At 39.3% G+C, this 22,012-nt stretch overlaps 1 protein-coding gene across 3 annotated transcripts in view; it reads left to right on the forward strand.

Annotated features, from left to right (window-relative positions):
* SERTAD2 (SERTA domain containing 2) overlaps positions 1-22,012 on the forward strand; it is a 154,913-nt gene that overhangs the window by 99,221 nt on the left and 33,680 nt on the right. Inside the window, exon 1 of one of the 3 annotated variants that reach the window (XM_036750717.1) lies at positions 20,316-20,661. The exons of 1 other annotated variant lie outside the window; for it this stretch is intronic. Coding sequence is in view for 1 of the 2 variants with exons in the window: in XM_036750716.1 (XP_036606611.1) it covers positions 20,699-20,754 (56 nt within the window). In the remaining variant the exon portion in view is untranslated. Of the gene's footprint in view, positions 1-20,315; positions 20,662-20,683; positions 20,755-22,012 lie in introns of those variants that run through there. One more of the 3 variants, XM_036750716.1, reaches the window with a different exon arrangement.

The raw sequence follows: 22,012 nt of genomic DNA on the forward strand, positions 1-22,012 counted from the left end.
TTAAGAATTAAAACCATTTGATTCAGTAGAACAAAAGCCCTCCTAAATGTCTCTCCTACAGTAAAGGTAATGTCTCCCCCTGAAGTTATCCTAGATAAAAGTGGAAGAAGGAACGAAGCAGGCTTTCAGAAACAGTTTTGTAAGAATCCTCCTGGCACTATGAAAAGAGAAGACTTAGCCAGAAGACTTGATTACAGATCCCATTGCATACACTTAGAGGTGCACTTAGATACTTCTCAGAGTCTGTTTCTTCATGGGATGGTAGTACTTATACTTCCTCCCCCATATGGTTGTGGAGAGAGCTTTGCAAGCTGGAAATACATCAATATTTTCATGAATCTGTGACCTTATTAATGTGGATACTTCCACCGGTCATTCAGATCACAGCCTCTCCTTGCTATCTCATCCTAGAATGCTCTTGTCCATGTGTTCTCATAAATCCTTCCCAAGGATTTACCCAACATGAGTTATTGCTGCAGTTTCTTGTGGAATAACAATATCTTCAGAGCCACATCATTAATTGACTGAAAGGCATAGATAATACAAGAAGCCATTATTTGTTGATTATAAAAACCATTTAAATTGATAGACTACAAAACAACCTCAAACCCTTTCTTCTAACAGAACATCACCTCTGCATATGTTAAGCTCAAACAATATGATTTGATATTTGAAAACAGAGAGATAATTTTGTTCAGTAATCTTTGAGTATCAAGATCAAATGAGGAATAAAACACTGCCAGAGTGTTCACCACTGTCATGATGTGTGTCCTACACAGGGTGCACATGGAATGGAGATTCCCTACAGATAGTAAGTTTCTCCAAATGTTCCTGTTTGTGGGTGAAATTATGCTGATTGTATCACAAATAGAAACTATTCATACGAGAAGGGGAAAGTGGAGTTGTCTGAGGGGACCAAAGTGGATATAGAGAAAACTTACCATCCAAATTAGATCTTAAATGACAGGACCAAGTAAATCAAAGAGTATATTGTGTCTACTGTGTGCCAAGAACTGTGCAAGGCACTAGAGATATAAAGACAGCAGTGAAACAGTTTCTGTCCTCAAAGAGTTTATGTTCTGTTGGGGTGAGAACACATATACACATAGGTTTACGCAAAAAAAAAAAAAATACACAGTGATTTTTGGTAGGGAAGGTACCGGCAGCTAAGGAGCTCAAGCGAAGCTTCATGTAGAAAGTCTTTTTTTTTTTTTTTTGGAGGAAGGAAGGCAGGGCAATTGGGGTTAAATGACTTGCCCAAGGTCACACAGCTAGTAAGTGTTTGAGGCCAGATTTGAACTCAGGTCCTCCTGACTCCAGGGCCAGTGCTGTACTTACTGTGCCACCTTGCTGCCCCTTAGAAAGTAAGTCTTGAGCTGAATCTCTTAAGGCTATTCACTAGGGATTCACAGAGGAGGAGGGAGTGCATTCTAGGAATACAAGACAGCCAGTTCAAAGTAATGAGGACAGGAAATGTAGTGCTGTGAATGGGGGACAATACGAGGGCAAGTTTGACTGGACCATTGGTTGGTTGAGGGAGGGGAGTAAAACTTGGAAGGGTGGGTTGAGGTCAGGTTGTGAAGGACTTTAAATTCCAAACAGAAATGTTTATATTTTAATCCAAGAGACAATAGGGGGCCCACAGAATTTTATTGAGAAAAGGACTTACGTAGCCATACCAGTACTTTAGGAAAGTCCCTGCTGGGGAGAATATGAACTGAACTGGGAGAGACTTGAAGCAGGGAGCCCAATTAGGATACTATTGAAATAGACCTGGCAAGAAGTAAAGAGGCCTACTCAAAGATAATAGCTGTGGATGGAAAGAATGGGACATAGGCAAGAAATGTTATGAGATAAAAACAAAATTGACAACTGATTAAATATGGGCGGATGACAGAGAATAAGGAGTTGAGTTGTGTACTGAGGTTGAGAATATGGGTATAGGGTTAATGGAATATAAGATCTTCCCCCATCCATTAATAGGACTATATGACCACATGTGTTCCCTTTTTTCCCTGAAACAGGGGCATGTTCCCAGGTCTAAAGGTACACAGATATTTCAGTCACAGATATCTTGCTGCTCTGAGCTCTGGCCCAGTTCACAGCTGAATCACATAGAGCCCATTGGAGGAGGAACTTGCCTAAGAGTAAGCTTGCTAAGGGGAAGTTTGCTTATGGGGAGGCTTGCTTGCAGGAAGGCTTTCACACCTTTTGGTACTAAGCTAATTAGGCACTGAGTCACAAGGGTTGTGATGCCTTCTGGCTCTGAGCCTATTAGCCAAAGGTGTATATATATTCTGAGGTGAGATTTTGCTTTGGGGCTCACTCATGGGAAGAATGTTCACCTGAGGTCTTTGTGATTTGGCCAGACAAGACTCTGGGTAGACATTGTTAAAAAGCTCCCCACCTTTGTGAACCCAGATGTTGGTGCTCCCTGGTCTGATGATTATGTATCTATTACTTTGTTTAGACAGAGCCCTGTCTATTGGATTCTTTCTTGGATACCCACTTCTTTCTACTTATCTGTGTTAAAGTAAGATTGTTGACTCCTTTGAAGCTGTCTTTCCTTTAGAAAAGCAGATCAAAGAACCTGTGCTAGCAGGCCATCCTGGATGTGCTGGGGTGCTTGCTAATACAATGGGTGACTAGAAGAATAATGGAACCCTTGATGGAAACAGAGAAATTTGATAAAGTGGTAGATTTGAGGAGAAAGATAATGAATCGTGCTTTGGATTTGTTGAATTTGAGGTGCTAGTGGGACATAAAGTTTGAAATGTGCGGTAAGGAATTGGTGATTCAGAAGTGAAACTCTGAAGAGAAACAGAAATTAGAGTTGAATAATTAAATCCATGGGAGTCAATAAGGTTGTCAAGTGAGAAACTGCAGAGAAAAGAGAGGAAGTTAGGACAAAGTGTTGCGATACACTTATAGTTGGGTGGGACAGAGATGATGAGCCACACAGGGGTAGGGAACCTGCGACCTCAAGGCCACATATGGCCCTCTAGGTCCTCAAGTGCAGCCCTTTGACTGAATCCAGACTTCACAGAACACATGTGGCCCTCTAGGTTCTCAAGTGCGGCCCTTTGACTGACTCCAAACTTCACAGAACACATGTGCCCTTGAGGCCTCAGGTTCCCCACCCCTGCACCAAAGGATACTTTGAGGGAGTAGTCAGATAGGTAGGAGGGAAACCAAAAGATGAGTGCTACAAAATCCCAGATAGGAGAGACTATGTATACGTGTGTGTGTGTGTGTGTGTGTGTGTATGTGTATGTGTATACACATACACATACACACACACACATATCTACATATACATATGTATATATATACATACACACACACACACTACAGGAAGAGAAGGTAGTTAGCAGAGTCAAATGTTGAAGAGGTCATTACAGATGAGAACTGAAAGAAGGCCACTGATGTTGGCAATTAAGAGGTAATTAGTAACTTTGAAAGGAGTCGTTCCAGTTGAGTGATCAGAATGGAAGTTGGATTGCAAAGAGTTGAAAAATGAGGGGTGATGAAGTGGAAGTAACAAATATAGATAGCTTTATTTTTCATGAAAAAGGATTTTATGTTAATATGTAATGGGATTATTGTTATTTGTAAATGAATTAATACACATTGTAAAACTATATCCATTTTTATTTCTAATATGGTAAATATTGATAGATATAACCCACATAAGAAAAAGCTCTGTGGTATCCTCAGTGACTTTTAAGAGTAAAAAGGGGTCCAGAGATTAAAAAGTTTGAGAGCTACTTAGTTAGTGTAACGTTCATTTTATAATGAGAAAATTGAGATCAGGGAGTTTAAGCAACTAGTCCAAGATCTCACAAGGAATAAGCAGACCCAGAATTCTTCTGATGCCAAGTTCAGTATTTTTTTTCTTTTAGATAATATTTCCCCCAATTGCATGTAAAAACAACTTTTAACATTCATTTTTTTTAAGTTTTGATTTATAGATTCTATCCCTCCTTTCCTGACCCCTCTCTGAGATAGTGTGCAATATAATATAGGTTATACATGTGCAATCATGCAAAACATATTTCCATATTAGTCATTTTTGGAAGACAACCCAGAGAATGAGAGAGAGAGAGAGAGAGAGAGAGAGAGAGAGAGAGAAGAGATGGTATGTGCAGTCTGTATTCAGATGTCATCAGTTCTTTCTCTGGTGGTAGATAGCATTTTTCATCATGAGCCCTTTGGAATTGTCTTGGATAATTATATTGCTGAGAATAGCTAAGTCACTCACAGTTGTTCAACAAACAATATTGCTATTACTGAGTACAATGTTCTGGTTCTGCTCACTTCACTCTGCATCAGTTCATCTAAGTCTTTCCATGTCTTTTCTGAAATTATCCTGCTCATCGTTTTTTTATAGCACAATAATATTTCATTACAATCATATACCACAATTTATTCTATCATTCCCCAACTGATGGGCATACCCTCAATTTATAATTCTTAGCCACCACAAAACCTGCTATAAATATTTTTGTACAAATAGGTCTTCCCTCCCCTCTTTTTTAAAATCTCTTTGGGATACAGACCTAGTAGTGTTATTGCTGGACCAAAGGACATAGTTCCACATTGCTTTCCAGAATGGTTGGATCAGTTCACAGCACATCAGTGCATTAGCATCGCAGTTTTCCCACATCCCTTCCAGCATCTAACATGTTCCTTTTCTGTCAGATTAGCCACTCTTAAAGATGTGAGGTAGTACCTCAAAGTTGTTTTAATTTGCATTTCCCTAATCAGTAGCGATTTAGAGTATTTTTTTATATGACTATGGATAACTTTGATTTCTTTGTTTGAAAACTGCCTGTTCATATCCTTTGATCTTTTGTCAGTTAGGGAATGACTTGTATTCTTATAAATTTGATTCAGTTCTCTATATATTTAAGAAATGAGGCCTTTATCAGAGATACTTGCTATAAAAATTTTTCTCAAGTTTTCTACTTTCATTCTAATTTTGGTTGCATTGGTTTTGTTTGTGTAAAATCTTTTAAATTTAATATAGTCAAAATTATCCATTTTATATTTCGTAATGTTCTCTATCTCTTGTTTGGTCCTGAATTCTTCCCTTATCCATAGATCTGACAGGTAAACTATTGCATCCTCTTCTAATTTCCTTATGGTATCACCTTTTATGTCTAAATCATGTACCCATTTTGACCTTTTCTTGGTATACAGTATAAGATGTTATCCTATACCTAGTTGCTGACATACTGTTTTTCAGTTTTTCCAGCAATTTTGTCAAATAGTGAGTTTTATCCCAAAAGTTGGATCTTTGAGTTTATCAAACACTGAATTACTGTGGTCATTTACTACAATGTATTGTGTACTTAATCTACGCCCCTGATCCACCCCTTTATTAAGGCCAGGCCCAGATTGTTTTGATGATCACTGCTTTACAATACAGTTTGAAATCTTGTATGGGTAGACCACCTTCCTTCACATTTTTTTTCATTGATTCCCTTGATATTCTTAACCTTTTGGTCTTCCAGATGAATTTTATTATTTTTTTCCAACTCTATAAAATAACTTTTTGGTAATTTGATTGGTATGGCACTGAATAAGTAGATCAATTTAGGTAGAATTGTCATTTTTATTACATTGGCTTGGCATGCCCATGGGCAATTAATATTTTTCCGGTTGTTTAGATTTCTCTAATTTTGTGAAAAGTGTTTTGTCATTGTTTTCATATGGTTCTTGGGTTTGTCTTGTCAGGTAGACCCCTAAGTATTTTATATTGTTTCCAGTTATTTTAAATGGAATTTCTCTTTCTATCTCTTGATGCTTGAATTTGTTGGTAATATATAGAAATGCTGATGATTTATATGGGTTTATTTTGTATCCTGCAACTTTGCTAAAGTTGTTAATTATTTCAACTAGATTTTTAGTTGATTCTTTAGGATTTTCTAAGTACATCATCTGCATCACGTCATCTGCAAAGAGTAATAGTTTTGTTTCTTCATTGCATATTCTAATTCCTTCGATTTCTTTTTCTTAATGGTATAGCTAGCATTTCTAGTACAATAATGAATAACAGAGGTGATAATGGGTATCCTTGCTTCATCCCGATCTTATTGGGAAGGCTTCTAGTTTATCATCATTACAGATAATGTTTGCTGATGATTTTAGATAAATACTGCTTATCATTTTTAAGAAAAGCTCCATTTAGTCCTATGGTCTCTAGTGTTTTTAATAGGAATGAGTGTTGTATTTTGTCAAAGGCATTTTCTGCATCTATTGAGATAATCATATGATTTTTGTTGATTTTATTATTGATATCATCAGTTATGTTGATAGTTTTCCTATTATTGAACCAACCCTGCATTCCTGGTATAACTCCCACTTAGTCATAGTGTATGATCCTTGTGCTATAATCTCCTTGCTAGTATTTTATTTAAATAAAATTTGGCTATAATATTCCTAGGAGTTTTCATTTTGGTATTTCTTTCAGGAGGTGATCAGGAAATTCTTTCAGTTTCTATTTTATTCTCTGGTTCTAGGATATCAGGGCACTTTTCCTTGATAATTTCTTGAAATATGATGATCACGGCTTTCTGGTAGTCCAATAATTCCTAAATTATTGCTCCTAAATCTATTTTCCAGGTCAGTTGTTTTTCCAATGAGAAAATTTCACATTTTCTTCTCTTTTTTTATTCCTTTGATTCTTTTGTTTTTTCTTGATGTCTCATGGAATCATTAGCTTCCACTTGCCCAGTTCTGATTTTTCAGGAATTATTTTCTTCTGTGAACTTTTATACCTCCTTTTTCATTTGGCTAAGGATTTGTTTTCTGTGGTCAATTTTTGTATATCTTTTCCCAATTTTTGGTACTTCTTTTACCAAGCTACTGATTAATTTTTCATGATTCTCCCGCATTACCTTCATTTCTTTTCCCAATTTTTCTTCTACCTCTCTTATTTGATTTTTTAAATCCTTTTTGAGCTCTTTCAAGAGTTCTTTTTGGGCCTGAGACTAATTCACATTTTTCTTTGAGGCTTTGCATGTAGCCATTTTGACATTGTTGTCTTCTTCTAAGTTTGTTCCTTGATCTTCCTTGTCACTGTAGTAACTTTCTATGGTCAGGTTCTTTCTTTGTTGTTTTTTGCTCATTTTTCTGTCTGTTTTGTGATTTTTTAACTTTATATAAAAATTAGGTTCTGTTCCTGGAGTGGAGTCCCAAAATTCTTGTGTTAGGGCTCAGGGCCTTGCTACAGTCTTGCACTAGGCCTTGGGGCCTACCTGCCAACTTGCCCTGCAGGGAGGGCATTGCTGATGGCTTGTACTAGGGGCGAGGCCTCATTGCTGGCCTGCTCTGGGGTGAGGCCTCACTACAGGCCTTTCTGTGGGAAGAACCTCATTGAGGGCTAACTGGGGCTGCTGGCTTGCCTCAGGGCTCAGCGTCTGGCTGCTGGTTTACACTGATGAAGGAGCCTTGCTAGGGGTTTGCCGCAGAGCTTGGAGTTTCACTGCTGACCCCTTCGGTCATAGCCTGCCACTGCTTTGCCCTTAACTAAACTCCTTCTCACCCTATTGAGATAGACTTTTTCTGCTGACCCTCCAAGCTGTCCTGAGCTGAAAAATTGCTTCACAGCTCAAAAATTGATTCTGAAGCATTATTGCAGGGTTGTTTGGAAAGAAATTTTGGAGGGCTTAGGTGAGGCCTTACTCAGTCATCTTGGCTCCAGTTCATGTGTAGATAGCTTTTAATAGATTCTTTTCTGATAATGAAGAGAGGTATGGAAGGATAGCTTAAGGGAATTATAAGTCTAGTGAAGATTTTTTAAGAATAGGAGAGATTTGTACATATGTATATATGCAACAGAGTAGAAACCAATAGATAGGGAGATATTGGAGATTGGGATAAGGAGATAATTTGAGGAGTAATCTGGTTGAGAAAATGGGAAGTAGGGATCAAGAGCACATGCAGAATGGCTGGTTTTAGTGAGAAAAAAAGATCACTCCATTATCAGAGAATAAATTAAAGGAAGAGAGAATGGGGGGGAGGATGATCTTAAAAGGATGAGATATAGAATGAGAAGAAGAGAAAGCTCACTGCACATCCCTATTTTCCATGTAAAGTATAAAGAAAGGTCTTCAGGTGAGAAGATGGATACAAAAAACTTGGCATAGTACCGTAAGAATTGTGTCAGGAATAGTCAAGCTTTGAATAAGCTGAGGCTGGTGAGGAAAGTAGTCCACAAAAAGAAGAGGGTTGAGCTATATTGGGGGAAAGAGTAAGATCAAAGAGGAGATAGGATCACCACTCAAGGTAGATGGGATTATGATACAGACTTCAGAGAGAAGGGAAAGCTGCTTAATTCTTATTTTGTTTGTTTTCTGTGCCAAAGAGAATGACCTTTGGACTGGAAAGGACAGGACAAAAATGACTAATAGGGAGTTGATACCCAAGATAAGAGAGGAGCTAGTGCGAGAGCACCTAGCTACCCTTCATGAAGTCAAGTCATCCAGACAAGATAATATTCATCCTTGTGTTTTGAAAGAAGTGGCAGATGTTATTGCTGAGCCACGGTCAATAATATTTGAAAGATTGTGTAAAATAGAAAAAGTTCTGCAAGATTGGAAAAGGTCAAATGTTCCAATTTTCGTTTAAGTGAAAATTATAGTATCTGCAAACATAAATCAGTAAACTTGATTTTGACTCCTAGAAAAATTCTAAAACATTATTTAAAAAAAAAAAAGATGTTTAGTGAATATCTAAAAAGGGAAGTGATGATTTCAAAAAGCCATAATGGCTTCATCAAGAGCAGGTCATTACAGATTAAATTTATTTTTTTTATCAGTGTCACTAACCTATTAGAGCAAGAAAATACTGTAGATTCAGTTTGCCTAGATAATTTTAGCAAGTGTTTCATAAAGAATTTCCTGCTATATTTCTGAAAAGATATGTATATGGGCTAAATAATGCTATGGCTAGGTGAATTAGGAAATGATTAGTCTGAACTCAAAGAATAGTTATTAATGGTTTCCTGTCAGTTTGGTAGGTATACAGTGGAATGCTTCGAGGATTTCTATTTGCTATTATGCTGCTTAACATTTTAATCAATGACATGGATATAGATAGAGATAGCATGCATATCAAATTTGCAGATAGCACAAAGCTAGGAAGAATACTGGATGATACCCTCAGTATCCAAAAACATATTGGCCAGATAGAACATTGGTTCAAATCTAATGAGATGAAGTTTAACAGGTATAAATTGTAAAATCTTACAGTTATGCTCAAAAAAATTATTTCATCAGTACAAAAGTATAGTCTTGGGTTGCAGTAAGAAAAGAATCTAAATTCTAGAAATACAAAGATGATACCTGATCAGACCATATCTGAAGTATTCTGTCCGATGCTGGGCACTAAAATTTAGGAACATCATTGGTCAAATGGAAAATTTCCAGAGCAGGAAAACTGGAATAATGAAGTGGCTCAAGTCCATATAATAGACTGAAGACAGAGACTTTACATGCATGTTGATCCTCTCTCAAACACCTTGACTTCCAAGTTCCTTAATTTATTCATTTCTCATGACCTGCCCCTCCTTCCTGCCTCAGCTCTGCAGAGGTGTAACAACAGTGTTGCTAGCTCCTGTTGTGGAGGTATAAGGCCAATAACACCAGCCCCCAGGAGGGCTTCTAGCACAGGTTCTTTGATCTGCTTTTCTAAGGAAAGCAACTTTAAGGGGCTTACAATCTTACTTTAATTAAACACACATATATCATTCACTTAGTTCTAGGGAAAAAGTCAGCACCCTGAACTTCAGAGAAAACACAAACAGAAATTATATAAACAGAGCAAATAACACAAATCAGCACACAGGGCTTCTGACTGTCTATCCATAGTAATACATACATAGTTACCAAAGAGAGCAGCACCAACATCTGGGTTTTCAAAGCCAGGGGGTTCCTTAACGGCTACCCAGAGTCTCGTCTGGCTAAATCACACAAACACTCTCCCCATGAGTGAGCCCCAAAGCAAAATGCTAACCTCATAACATATATACATTTCTTCAGAGTCAGCCCACAGAAGGTGTCACAACCATGAGACTTAAACTCATGTGACTTAGGCTTTCTTGTGACTTAAGCAGGTCATCAGAGACTCTTAATTCAGTTATAAAGACTCTTGACTTAAACAAAGGCAAGAATCAATCAAAGTCACTTGATTGCCAGAGTGCTGAGAAGCACTCCAAAAGAAAAAAAATAGCAAAAAGTCCCAATATGCTTGCCATTACAACAGGTCAAAGTTATGTCAAATCCTTGATTTTACCATCAACCACAAATGTTACACTTCCATGTTCGTCACTTCTGAAATTGCTTTATCTGATCATAATATTTTATGATCCCATCTTTTCCTTTATCTTAAAACCCTTAAACTTCTTTGTTCTTACTGAGGCCTCCAATCACTTGACTCCTCATATCTTTCCTTGGCTATCACTCCTGCACTGACTATACTTTCCTCCCTTCCTCATCTTGAGGAACTTTGTAACTGGTACAACTCTACACTATCTGCTTCTCACAAGTCCCTTGCCCCTTTATGCCATCACCAATCTTGCCCTACTAAGCACCAACCTTGGATTACTCCCAATGTCTGTTGCCTTTGCTTCTATTCACTTTCTGTTGAACAAAGCTGGAGAAAGTCATGAAACTATGTGGAGTGAGTCCACTGAAAATTTATGCTACATTATCTCAACTGGGCCCTCATCGCACCAAGGCAATCCTCCCTAATCAGTTCAGTCTCCAACTCACAACAGCAGCTTTTTCTTAACCCTTTCATCCATCCTCAAACCTCTCATGACTCCCCCATCATTCACTCTCTCTTGCCTCCTATTTCACAAAAAAACCTGAGGCCATTCATAAAGAGCTTCCTCTTTTCCCCTTTGCCCACATCACTAAGATACCACCCCTCTCCCCCACTATCTCTTACTTCACCTCTATCTTACATGAAGAAGTGGTTCAGCTGGTTGTTGTCCTTTGTTCTCCAAGAGGACTGAAATGACATCACTATGCTAGAGTCAAGTTTCAGTGTGTCCGACTGTGCCGATCAGACCAATACGAGCTCAGAATGCTCTACCACAAGTCGGGCACAAATAGCCCATGTGAACACTTGGGGTAGATTCTCTAAATTTGTGCATCCTGCGTTTCCTTTGGGCTGTTTCAATTCTGCTTTGCTCATAGAACACAGCACCTTCTCTGATGAGCCACGCCATGCTGAGTGGTCCTCTCCCAGTCTCCCATGTCACACAATCAATTCCAGAGTTCTTAAGAGAGCCCTTGAGAGTGTCCTTGTATCGCTTCTTCTGACCACCATGTGAGCGTTTGCCCTGTGTGAGTTTTCCATACAGTAGTCTTTTTGGCAAGCATATGTTTTGCATTCCAGCAATGTGGCCAGCCCATCAGAGTTGCACTCTCTGAAGCAGAGTTTGAATGCTTGTCAGTTTAGTTTGAGAAAGGACCTCACTATCTGGTATCTTATCCTGCCAGGTGATCTTTAGAATCTTCCTAAAACAATTCAAATGGAAGTGATTAAACCTCTATCTACTTGCACAGGTGATCCCATTCTATTCTATCTTCTCCAGCAGCTTGCCCCTTCTATAATCCCTACTTATCTTCACTCTCTCCCAGTCTATTGGTTATTTCCCTGCCGCCTGAAAACATGCCCATGTCTCCCCATCTGAAAAAACAAAACAAAACCCTTACTTGATCCAGCCATTCCTACTATCCTTCTATACCTCTTCTACTTTTCATGGCTAAAATCCTTGAATAGGACATCTACAATCAGTGCCTCCACTTCCTCTCCCCCCACTGTCTTCCTAACTCTCTTCAGGTCTGGCTTCAGATCACAGCATTCAACTGAAACCTCTCTCCAAAGTTACCAGTGATCTCTTAATTCCCATATCTAATGGCCTTTTCTCAATTCTCATACTGTTTAACCTCTCTGCAGCCATTGACACTGTCAATCACTCCCTATTCCTTGATACATTCTTCTCTCAAGGTTATTGCAACGGTGCTTTCTCCTGTTTCTCCTCCTTCCTGTCCAGCTGTTCCTTCTGTTTCCTTGGCTAGATGCTTATCTAGGTTGTGACCACTAATCATGGGTGTTGCCCAAGGCTCTGTTCTCATCCTTCTTCTCTTCCTCCTCCATACTACTTCACTTGATCTCATTAGCTCCCATGGAATCAACTATCATCTCTATAAAGGTGATTCTCAGATCTGTTTATCCAGCCCTAACCTCTCTCATGATCTCCAGTCTCTAATCTCCAACTGAGTATTAGACATTTCATACTGTATGCCCCATAGACAACTTAATCTTAATATGTTCAAAACTGAACTCATCATCTTTTCCCCAAAACATTTCCTTCTCCTTAGCTTCCCTGTAGTAATTACTGTCCAGTGTCCTACCATCCTTCTAGTTACCCAGGCTTGCAACTTAGGTATCTTCAGATGAGCCATAAAGGAAGTGAGCAACATGGCTAGGACTTCTATTGATATGGCAGTTCCCCCAAGCACTCACAAATCAAGTCAGACTCTGGGTGTAGTCATTCTTATGGGGTTGTGGAAGTGGAAAAGACCACAGAGTGATCCAGGAGAAAAGCAAGCAGTGTACCTGAGACTTCTGATGATATGAAGGTTCCAAGCAAGGACTAACCAATCATCAAATTGGCTTTGAGTTGGTATGTAATGGTTCATTTGAAGTAACTGGAGATGTTTAGCATGGAGTAAAAAAAGACAATGAGGATATGACATCTAATTTCAAGTAAAGTCATCTGGAAGAGAGAAAAGACTCAGTTTCTACTAAGGACAGAGCTAGAAGCAATGGGTGGAAGTTGAAAAGAAGAAAATTTAGATTTGATGTCAAGAAAAAAATTCCTAATAATTGGAGCCCTACAAAAGTGGAATGAGCTACCTTAGGACACAGGGACTTTTCCCTCACTTTTAGATTTCAAGAAAAGTCTGAATGACTACTTGTTGGATATGTTATAATATGGGTTATTCTAGATGTCTACTGAAGTCTCTTCTAATTCTGAAATGTGGTGATTGTGATTTATCAAGCCCCACAATACTACAGAGCCTTCTCAATAATCACTCAAAAAATATCAGCCATTTTCCACAAGGACAAACTAAATAAAGAATGCATATTGTACATATTATACTGTGTAACTTGATTGGCAACCTATTGAGATAGCCTATCAAAACATATGCCTTGAACAGGCACTGCATATAACACTAGTCCTATTAGGTGAAAGATAGTGTTTTAGATTGAATTTGAGAAATTACTTAGCATTGTCAATGACTTCAAGCAATTCCCTAAAACAAAAATTCATTCTTAAAATCAACATTTTTCTATTGTTTCTGAAAGGCTGTGACTCATTTGCTGTTGTTGCCAAAAGATCACTATTGCAGATGACCTATGGAACAATGGGGAGAACCATGATGAGTACAGGTAGAGTATAGCATATTACCAGTGGTGCTTTGTTCACAAGAAATGTCATAAAAGTTATCATGCCAGATATATATGATTGGAAGCAGACGCAGGGCAGGCATATAGCACAAGCATGGAATAACAGACAGCCTGAGTGTTGCACTGTAAATTCCTTCTCCCCCAACCCCACAGCCACAGTATTTTAGGAAATCTAGAAGTTCTTCAGCACTTTGAGTAGATAACCCTATGGAGAAAATTTTGGAAGAACATAATAGTACAGGATGAAAAGATATGGTTTATCATTCATACCACTGGAGGTATTATACATGGTTGATATAACACATCCATTGATGTGTAGTGAAAAAAAAATTATTAAATTAAGGCATTTAGTAGTTGGTCAGTTTCGACAGAATCATGTTATTGTTAGGGCACCAAAACTGTTTAAAAAGGCATTTCTGTATCTGTGACAAAGAAAGGAAATTGAAGTAACTCCATACTAAGTACTACAACTTAAGTACCTCCTCAGACTACAAGTTGCAGAAGAGTTACTGACCTTTATGATAGGAAATTTCTTACCCAGCATTCTCCATAGCAATAAAGCACAAGTCTACAACAAAACAAAATCACATTTACACCTACACATGTATAACAAACCTATGAAAGTTCAAAGAGTAATGAATAGTGTAAGACTCAAACTGAATTTTCTCTCCAAAATTCATTCTTATTTTCTAGTGATTCCTTATGATATTTCCTGGCCACTTACACACTGGTGTCCTCATAAATACTGGTGGGTGTTGTTGTTGTTGTTTTGGTTTTGTTTTGTTTTGTTTTTTTTTGCTGGGGGGAAGGCAGGGCAATTGGGGTTAAGTGACTTGCCCAAGGTCACATAGCTAGTAAATGTGTCATGTGTCTGGGGCCAGATTTGAACGCAGGTACTCCTGATTCCAGGACTGATGCTCTACTCACTGTGCCACCTAGCTGCCCCCTGTTGTTGTTTTGCCATCCAAAAGTATGGATTTTTACAACTGGAAATTTTTTCTCACTTTAATTATGCCATTTGACTCTCCCTACTTCTCAAAATCCTTTTTTGTTGACAGTACATTATCCTCAGTAGTTTGAAGGGAGAGAATTGGAAAGGAAGGAAAGGTATAAACAGTGGGAAAATTATGTTGGTCTCAACTGGCCAAAGTAAGAGGAATAGGAAGGTGTTTTAAGGAAATCATTATAATCCTAGAAGTGAGAAGTGTCTTAAAGAAAATTCAGGCTCTTTTCTATAGGATGATTATGTCAATTTGATATAATTTATTTGGGTCTTTCAAGGGGGAAAATACACAGTGGAAACAAAAAAGAAACAAATGCTTAAGATATAATAATATAAGCTATTTTTATCAGTTTGATTAAATTCATTGTGTGGATTCATATACTGATTTTAAGAATGATTGTATTTATGTTTTTCATCCTTTAAAAAATACATGACATAACCTTTATCAAATTGCCTGCCTTCTCAGTGAGGTAGGTGGGAGAGAATTTGGAACTCAGAATTATAAAAAAATGAAGGTTAAAATTTTTTCCATATAATTGGAAAAAATAAAATTTAAAAGTTTAAGAAATGCATGAGATGATTTGGGTTAATGAACATTAACCAAAAGTACTAGAAAAAGAAAATGGAGTAAAAGTGTTTTCTTTAAAATATAGATTCACTTTCAAAAAGGGCTTGTAATATATTTAGGGTTTTGTTTGCCATTTAGGAAGAGGGATACCTGAAAGAATTAAAAGCTTCTCAGTGACTTAGCAGAGGGAATAACCTCAGTGCAAGTGGGACAGGGTAGAAAATATGAAGCATTCTAAGAGGAATTACATCATTTGGAGCAAAGAGTGTAGATGTGAGATAGCTATCTATCACTGCATATGCTGTTCACACATACAGATATCTAGCAGGAGGAAGCAAGAGTTTTGGCATAATAAAGAAAGGGAGAACAAAGGAGGAGTTGCCAATGTAGGACAGTTAATGTGAACTTCAAAAAAAGGAGTGAAAATTTCAAACAGAAGAATTGCCCCTGACCCCCAGAATCCCCTAAGTCTGACAGCAAACATTCTCTGGGCATTTTTGTTGCTTTTATTTTGTTTTTTAGTCATTATGCCCTATGTCATCTCTAACTGATAATCTTTTAAATGGCTGCCTACCAGCATACTAATCTTGAAATTTTATTCCAATTTTTAAAATGATGAAGATTTTTTTTTATATGTAATACACTTAGTGGAATGCTTTAGGGCTTACCCAGTCTGATTCTCCTTGCTGCTAAGGTTTGCATCAGTAGACACAAATATTTCAAATGATAAACTTACAGCATAATTGAAATAGTTAAGAAGTCAGAGAAGAGCATTTAGTAGAAAGAGTAGCTGACCTTGATGTTGGAAGACCTGGGTTCAAAACCTTACTAATTTTATGTCAATGGGCATTACTTAAGAAAGTAAAATATGGATGACAGTGCTTGTATTACTTATTCCACAGGTTTGTTGTAAGGAAAATACTTTTATAAGCTATATGAAGTGCTGTATATACATTTGATAGATTTTATTTTTAAATTTTGATTTACAATACTCATCACTCAGGTAGTACCTTTGCACATTTTTCTTGAAGAAAACTGTTCAAGACAAATATACAACTTCTGTGCTTATATTACTATGGTGCATAAAGCACAAGGGACAAAACATGGCAGAAAGACCAAGAAAACTCAAATTGATGAATCAAAATCCACTCCAATGATAACCTCTGTTACTGCCTTTACTTGTGTCCCCTATTTCATTTCATTACACTATATTTATTTTATTTTAGGAAAGGAACTCAAGGACCAAAAAGCTTTCAAGTTGCACTTTCAAAAGGAGCACAGTTCAGTGTAAACTGGTACCCAGGATTACATAGCAAGGGTTCACATTTAAAAGAAGAGTCAAGACATCTCTCTGAAATTCAATACTAGTGTTGGCTATTCTTTTTAATGACCACCTTGTTATAACTACAATATTTTTTCCTTACTTTTTAAACTTATATTAAGCATCTACTTTGTGTCCTGTGCCAGATGATAGGAACACAAAGACAAAAAAAAAAAAAGAAAAAAGGAAAGAGACTCTTTGCCCTCAAGGAGCTTACATGCTACTGGGAGCTACAACATGTATATAGACGAGAAAATATGAGGTAATAGGAGGGAGAGAACACTTACAACTTGAGGGGGAGGGGGAATAAGGAGAGGTTTTGAGCAGGAGGTGTCACCTGAACCTCACCTAGAAGGAAGCCAAGAATTCGAAGAATCCAATCCAGGAAGGCAAAAAGAGACTTGAATGCTGAATTTAGGGTATACTTAGTAAGCCATTTTGACTAAAATGAAGTTACATGTGGATGTCCGATCATTTGTATTGTTTCTTATTCCAGTTAACTTCTAATAATTTTTTATTTTGAAATTAAGAGACTTGAATTCTGAATGAGACTATATAATATAGTTAAGTTACATGCTTGCTTACCTTTTGTTCTGTATTTGAAAGCCAATGGAAATGAAAACCAAACTTTGTAGGAATTCCAAATTCACCCTAGCAATTAATAATGATAATAATTCCATGCAGAAAGCATTGTAATAGGAGCAGGCATCAGCAGCCCTTCTGTCTTTGTGGATCTGGATTCCAAAAGGAAGAGCTCAGGGTTGCTGTATTATCCTGTAGATGTCAGTTTCTCTAGGGAAGGCGTTAACCACCTGGTGTTGGAGGGTGGGGTATTAACAGCTGTTGAGGCATTAGGCACATGCTTTGACTACTTGGACAAAGATACCAGAACCCCTAAATAGAGAAAAAATACTGTACTTAATATTTGTACTTGTGAAATTACCCAGATACTTCAACCTTAAAAATTGAAAGAAAAAAATGAAAAGTGTTTCACAGTTAAAAGCCAAAGCTCAGCATGTTTTTTCTAAGCATTCTAGAAGCACTCAGAATCTTTACTACGTATATGTGTCCATGAAAAAATAAAAATAATTTTAGACTTCTAGGTGCTTTTTGGGAATGGCACAGTAGATAGAGAGCTGGTCCTGAATCAGGAAGACCTGGGTTCAAATTTGGCCTCGGGTACTTACCCTGTGACTCTGGACAAGTCAGTTAACCCTGTTTGCCTCAATTTCCTCATCTGTAAAGTGAGCTGGAGAAGGAAACAGTAAGCCACTCTAGTATCCTTGCCAAAGAAAACCCCAAATGAGGACACAGAGTCAGACATGACTGAACAACAACAACAAAAATGTCTTTCATGCAAGAAGAAGGTCCCTCGTTTGATAAACTGTGTGCTAGAAAACATTTTAATGAAAGAAGTATGACTTTTTCTTTTGCTAACTTTAGCTGAATTCACGAACCACTTAGTGAGATTCAATAAAGTTCATGACTAGTCTATTGATACAAGAGAACTGTCTTGATTATGGATTCATTTTAATAGTTTCACCCTAAAGTGAAAACCTGAATGTGTGGGAGAGAGATTGTTAACAGTATAGTTTCCAAAATGTCCAATAGAAAGGAAAATAGAAATAGCTCAATGTCAGAGTGGAAGTTTTAAAATATAGCATGTCACTACAAAGGCATGAATTGAGCACAGTCTGAAAAGGCCAATGGTGTCTGTAACAGAGAATTTTAGTACCACTGTATTGAAATTTTAAAAAAGAACTCATCTAATTTAAAATATGAAATCAACATTCATATTTGTCATATGTATATGTTTTGTCTTTGATGTTGTTAAAATAGAAAATTTTACAGTAGGTTCTATGCCATGGTCTAGCCTCTTAAAAATAGAGAGAGAGAGAGAGAGAGTGATGATGATGATGATAATGATGAAGAAACTACTAATCTCCCCTAATAATGTGGTCTAACCTGTAGTTTAATCTCAGTGGATCTAGGGCCTGTGATTTTAAGTGTGTGAAACCTTAAGACCTGTAGTCTTAGATTGTTGCTTGAAGCCTAGAGAGGTTAAATGACCTACCTGTTGTCATGCTGCTAGTGTCAGAGGTTGAGTTTGAACTCCAGTTTTTTTTCTGACTCTTAAGTCTAATAGGTTATGCTGTCTCTTAAGTTGTCTCCCAGTCAGAATATCAGTTTAATCCCAAATCATTACAGAACAGTTTGAACGTAAGACATACTTGTCTTGATAGTAACCATTTACTATCACCTTTATGTTAGGTACTAAAGCTTTATATTCCTAACTAGTTTGGTAGATCATTTAAAAAAACCAACATGATGTCAGATAGAAAAATGTGTGGCAACCAAAATTAGGGTGCCTGAATTGCTTTTTATGATACCAACAAAAATGCATTCTATTTTAATATTCCTTTAACTTTAAAGAATAGCCATGTTATATTTCCAACAGAATCTGATTTAAAGCTCTATCTTCTTGTGTCAGTCTCACCCCAGCCCCCCCTTAATTTCCCTTTTTTCATGGCTACAGTATTTATACCCCTTCAGTGCAGCCAATATTTTCCTGAAATTTAAAAAATCCAAAGCATACGAAACCTAAGGGGGTGGGGAGTAAGAAATATCAAAAGAAGTTTCTCTATTTCGGAACACTTCCTCATTCTAGACTCAGGCTTTCCTAGCGGCTATTGCTGGCACATGCAACCTATGATGTATAGAAGGAAACCTTCCCAGTTCAGGAAAGGAATTCTTTCTTGCATAGTGATCCAGCGCTAGAATACTCTGCGATTTAACAGAGAAGGACTTGGGGCTTTTGTAGTCCTCACTAACGGGTCCTACTGTACCATTTTGCCGTGTTCCGGGGGTAACTTATTCATTCACTTACCGCGGGGGATTAAGGATAGGTGTCTACTGCAATTGCTCTCATAGTTTGGACATATGTAACCGGGTGAAACAGTAAAGTGAGAGCGCTCTTATTTTCTGTCTGCTCTGTCCACCAACCCCTACCTCCCTTCTTATTAATGGGACACCATTGCCGAACAGCCAAAGGCGCAGGGTAAGATTCAGTAGCTAGTCCTCAGCCATCCCAGAGCCATCCCAGAGCCACCCCACTGACCCTGACTTTGCCAACCCCAAGCCCAGCTGTTGTTGGTTTTCGCGGAGCGTAAATGCCCTGTGCAGGACTTGCTGTGCTCCAGTCTGACTTGTTGACCAGTCTCAAGTTGTTGAATAGCTCGAATACTTGTCATATTTGTGGTTACGCTACTCAGCAGGCTTTTCTGCGCTGTGCATTAGCAACTGCCTTTTGTCACCCGTCGCTTTTTGCGGGGTTGGGGAGGGGGGAGCAGGGAGGTTATCAATGATAGTTACTTCTTTGACCGCGCTACTATCTCCTTGTGAAACTCTTTGCTTCTTTGGTTGCCACTACCAGAGGAAATAAAAGTAGCGACAGAGAGGGAGATGCTGGACTGTTCTGCCACACAGCATCTCCTGTACTCCCACCTCTTCCTCCTCCTTCTCCTCCTTTTCTTCCTCCTCCTCCTCCTCCAACCGCGGCAGCTACAGCCCTAGCTCGGTATTAGCATATCTGATCTCCCGGGACAAAGGCACATGTAAGTGATAGCCCAGAGCAGGGCTCCTCCTCTTCATTGGCTCGGCCTCGGAGGGGCCTGTGCGTGTAGCCTCCTGCAGGAGTCGAGCTGGGTGCTTCGAGGGAGGGGGGGGGGGGTAGGGTGAGTGGAAGAGGAAGAGGAGGAGGAGGAGGAGAAAGAGGAGAGGAGGAGGAGGAAAGAGGGAGGGGAGGGAGGAGGGAGAGGGAGGAAGAGAAGGAGAAGGAGGAGGAGGAGGAGGAGAAGGAGGAGGGCGGAATGGAGAGCAGGACTGGGCGGAGCGTTTACGTGAGCCAGAGGGCAAGGAGCTTGCGAGAGGCTGCACGTCACTCTTGCATGGCAAGTGGTGGGAGCACGGGCTGCGTTTCAGTCCGGGCTTCCCCCCCTCCCCGCCCCCGCCCTTCTCTCCTTCCTTCTCCGACACAGCCTCATCACCACCACCCCACACCCCACCCCCCACCCCCCACTGTAGAATGCTTCTGGCTCACTGGCAGAGGACCGCAGAGCCTTAGCTCTCCGTCTCCCCCCTCCTTCCCTGGCGCCACCCTTGGGTCCCCGGAGCGGAGGGGCGCTGTATGGAGGTGGTGTAGCCTTAGGAGTGGGCGGAACCCCCGCGTCCTCCCCCACCCTGCCCTGATGCTGTAGTCCTCAGGTGGGGCTGCATGTGGTAAGTTCAGCTGGACCTGTGGTCCGTGTCCGTGTGAATGCGTGTGGTGCAGGGAGCGAATGATCCAGTGCGGGCTGCCCAGCCACGGAAGCTGTAGGCACTGGGACCTGGAGGGAGCGAGGAACGGGAGTGTGCGCGGGGAGGGAGGAAAAGGGGTGGGGGCGCTGGCAGAGAAGAGAAGGGGGGCTATTTGTACGAGAAAAGCCCGAGTCCAGAGCAGGTAGGAGGAAGCCCTCTCTTAGCCTCTTTCACTCCCAGTGCCTTCAGGCGTCGGAGCCCAGAGGGCCAGCGGGCGGACCTAGGAGCCTGGAAGGTTGGGTCGGGGGAGGAGAGGGGGCGGGGAGGAGAACGGACCGATAGACTTGGTCTGGGGTCAGGAAGGGGTCGAAGCCCCAGCTCGGAGCTGTGGGGCAAAGAGCCTGGAACTGGCCTCCTTTAAAGCGAGGATGTGCGGGGGTTGTGTTACGAATGTGTGGTACTTTTTTTTAGAGGACGTTTCTCCAGCTTCAGGGCGGCTGCACATTTGCGAGTTTCCATAGTCTAGTTTGCATTCAAGTTCTGTGTTGTTGGACTGCGAGGTGCAATTGAACCTTTCTTTTCTCTTGTCACTGTATATATCATGCCCTAAGTTCAAGTGTATTGGTGATGTAATGTTAGGTGAATTAAATTTGTCTTTAAAAAAATGTGTACACCTGTTGTTTTAAACATCTCACTCTGTGGTTAAATATTGGGAACGTAGACTTCATCACCATGTTGGCTACCCACGTCTAAACAGGAGCAAAGATCTGCTGGTACTGATCTTCGTATCATTAGCATGGAAGCAATTACTTATCCAGAGAAAAAAGTACTTGATGAATGTTTGTTATTTTTTCATTTTAACCTTGGATATAGTACCTTTAAGAGGTGTCTACGGACTTAGGAAATGAGCAGATTTTATGACTTTAAGTAAAAGCAGTTTCATGAACAGCAGGCTTGGTTTTATGTTAGAATATTTTCTTGGTTCAGGGTGGTTTGAGGAGCTGTTCTTACTGATGTTTCAAGATCTGTAAAAGTAAGTTCATGTGTCGAGTTGGGAAGTGGGCAGTCAGCAGCTTGAGACATCCTGAGATTCTTCCAGTTCTCAGTGAAGTTGTTTGTCAGGGGAAATATGTTAATTTGCATTTTCAAGTAGTATTCATAAGGTTTTCTTTTTTAAAAAATATTGCTGTAATGAAATGGCAGAGCTTAAAAAAGTTAGAGAAGTTTTAACACAGAGGTTTGCTTAATAAGCAGCCACTAAGTATATAAAAGTAGCTGTTTGGGAAGTAGTCACTAATATAAGTAAGCATGAGAGCCTCTGCCGTCTGGGAAA

Source organism: Trichosurus vulpecula, chromosome 3 (genome assembly GCF_011100635.1).
Source record: "Trichosurus vulpecula isolate mTriVul1 chromosome 3, mTriVul1.pri, whole genome shotgun sequence".
Taxonomy (NCBI): Eukaryota; Metazoa; Chordata; class Mammalia; order Diprotodontia; family Phalangeridae; genus Trichosurus; species Trichosurus vulpecula.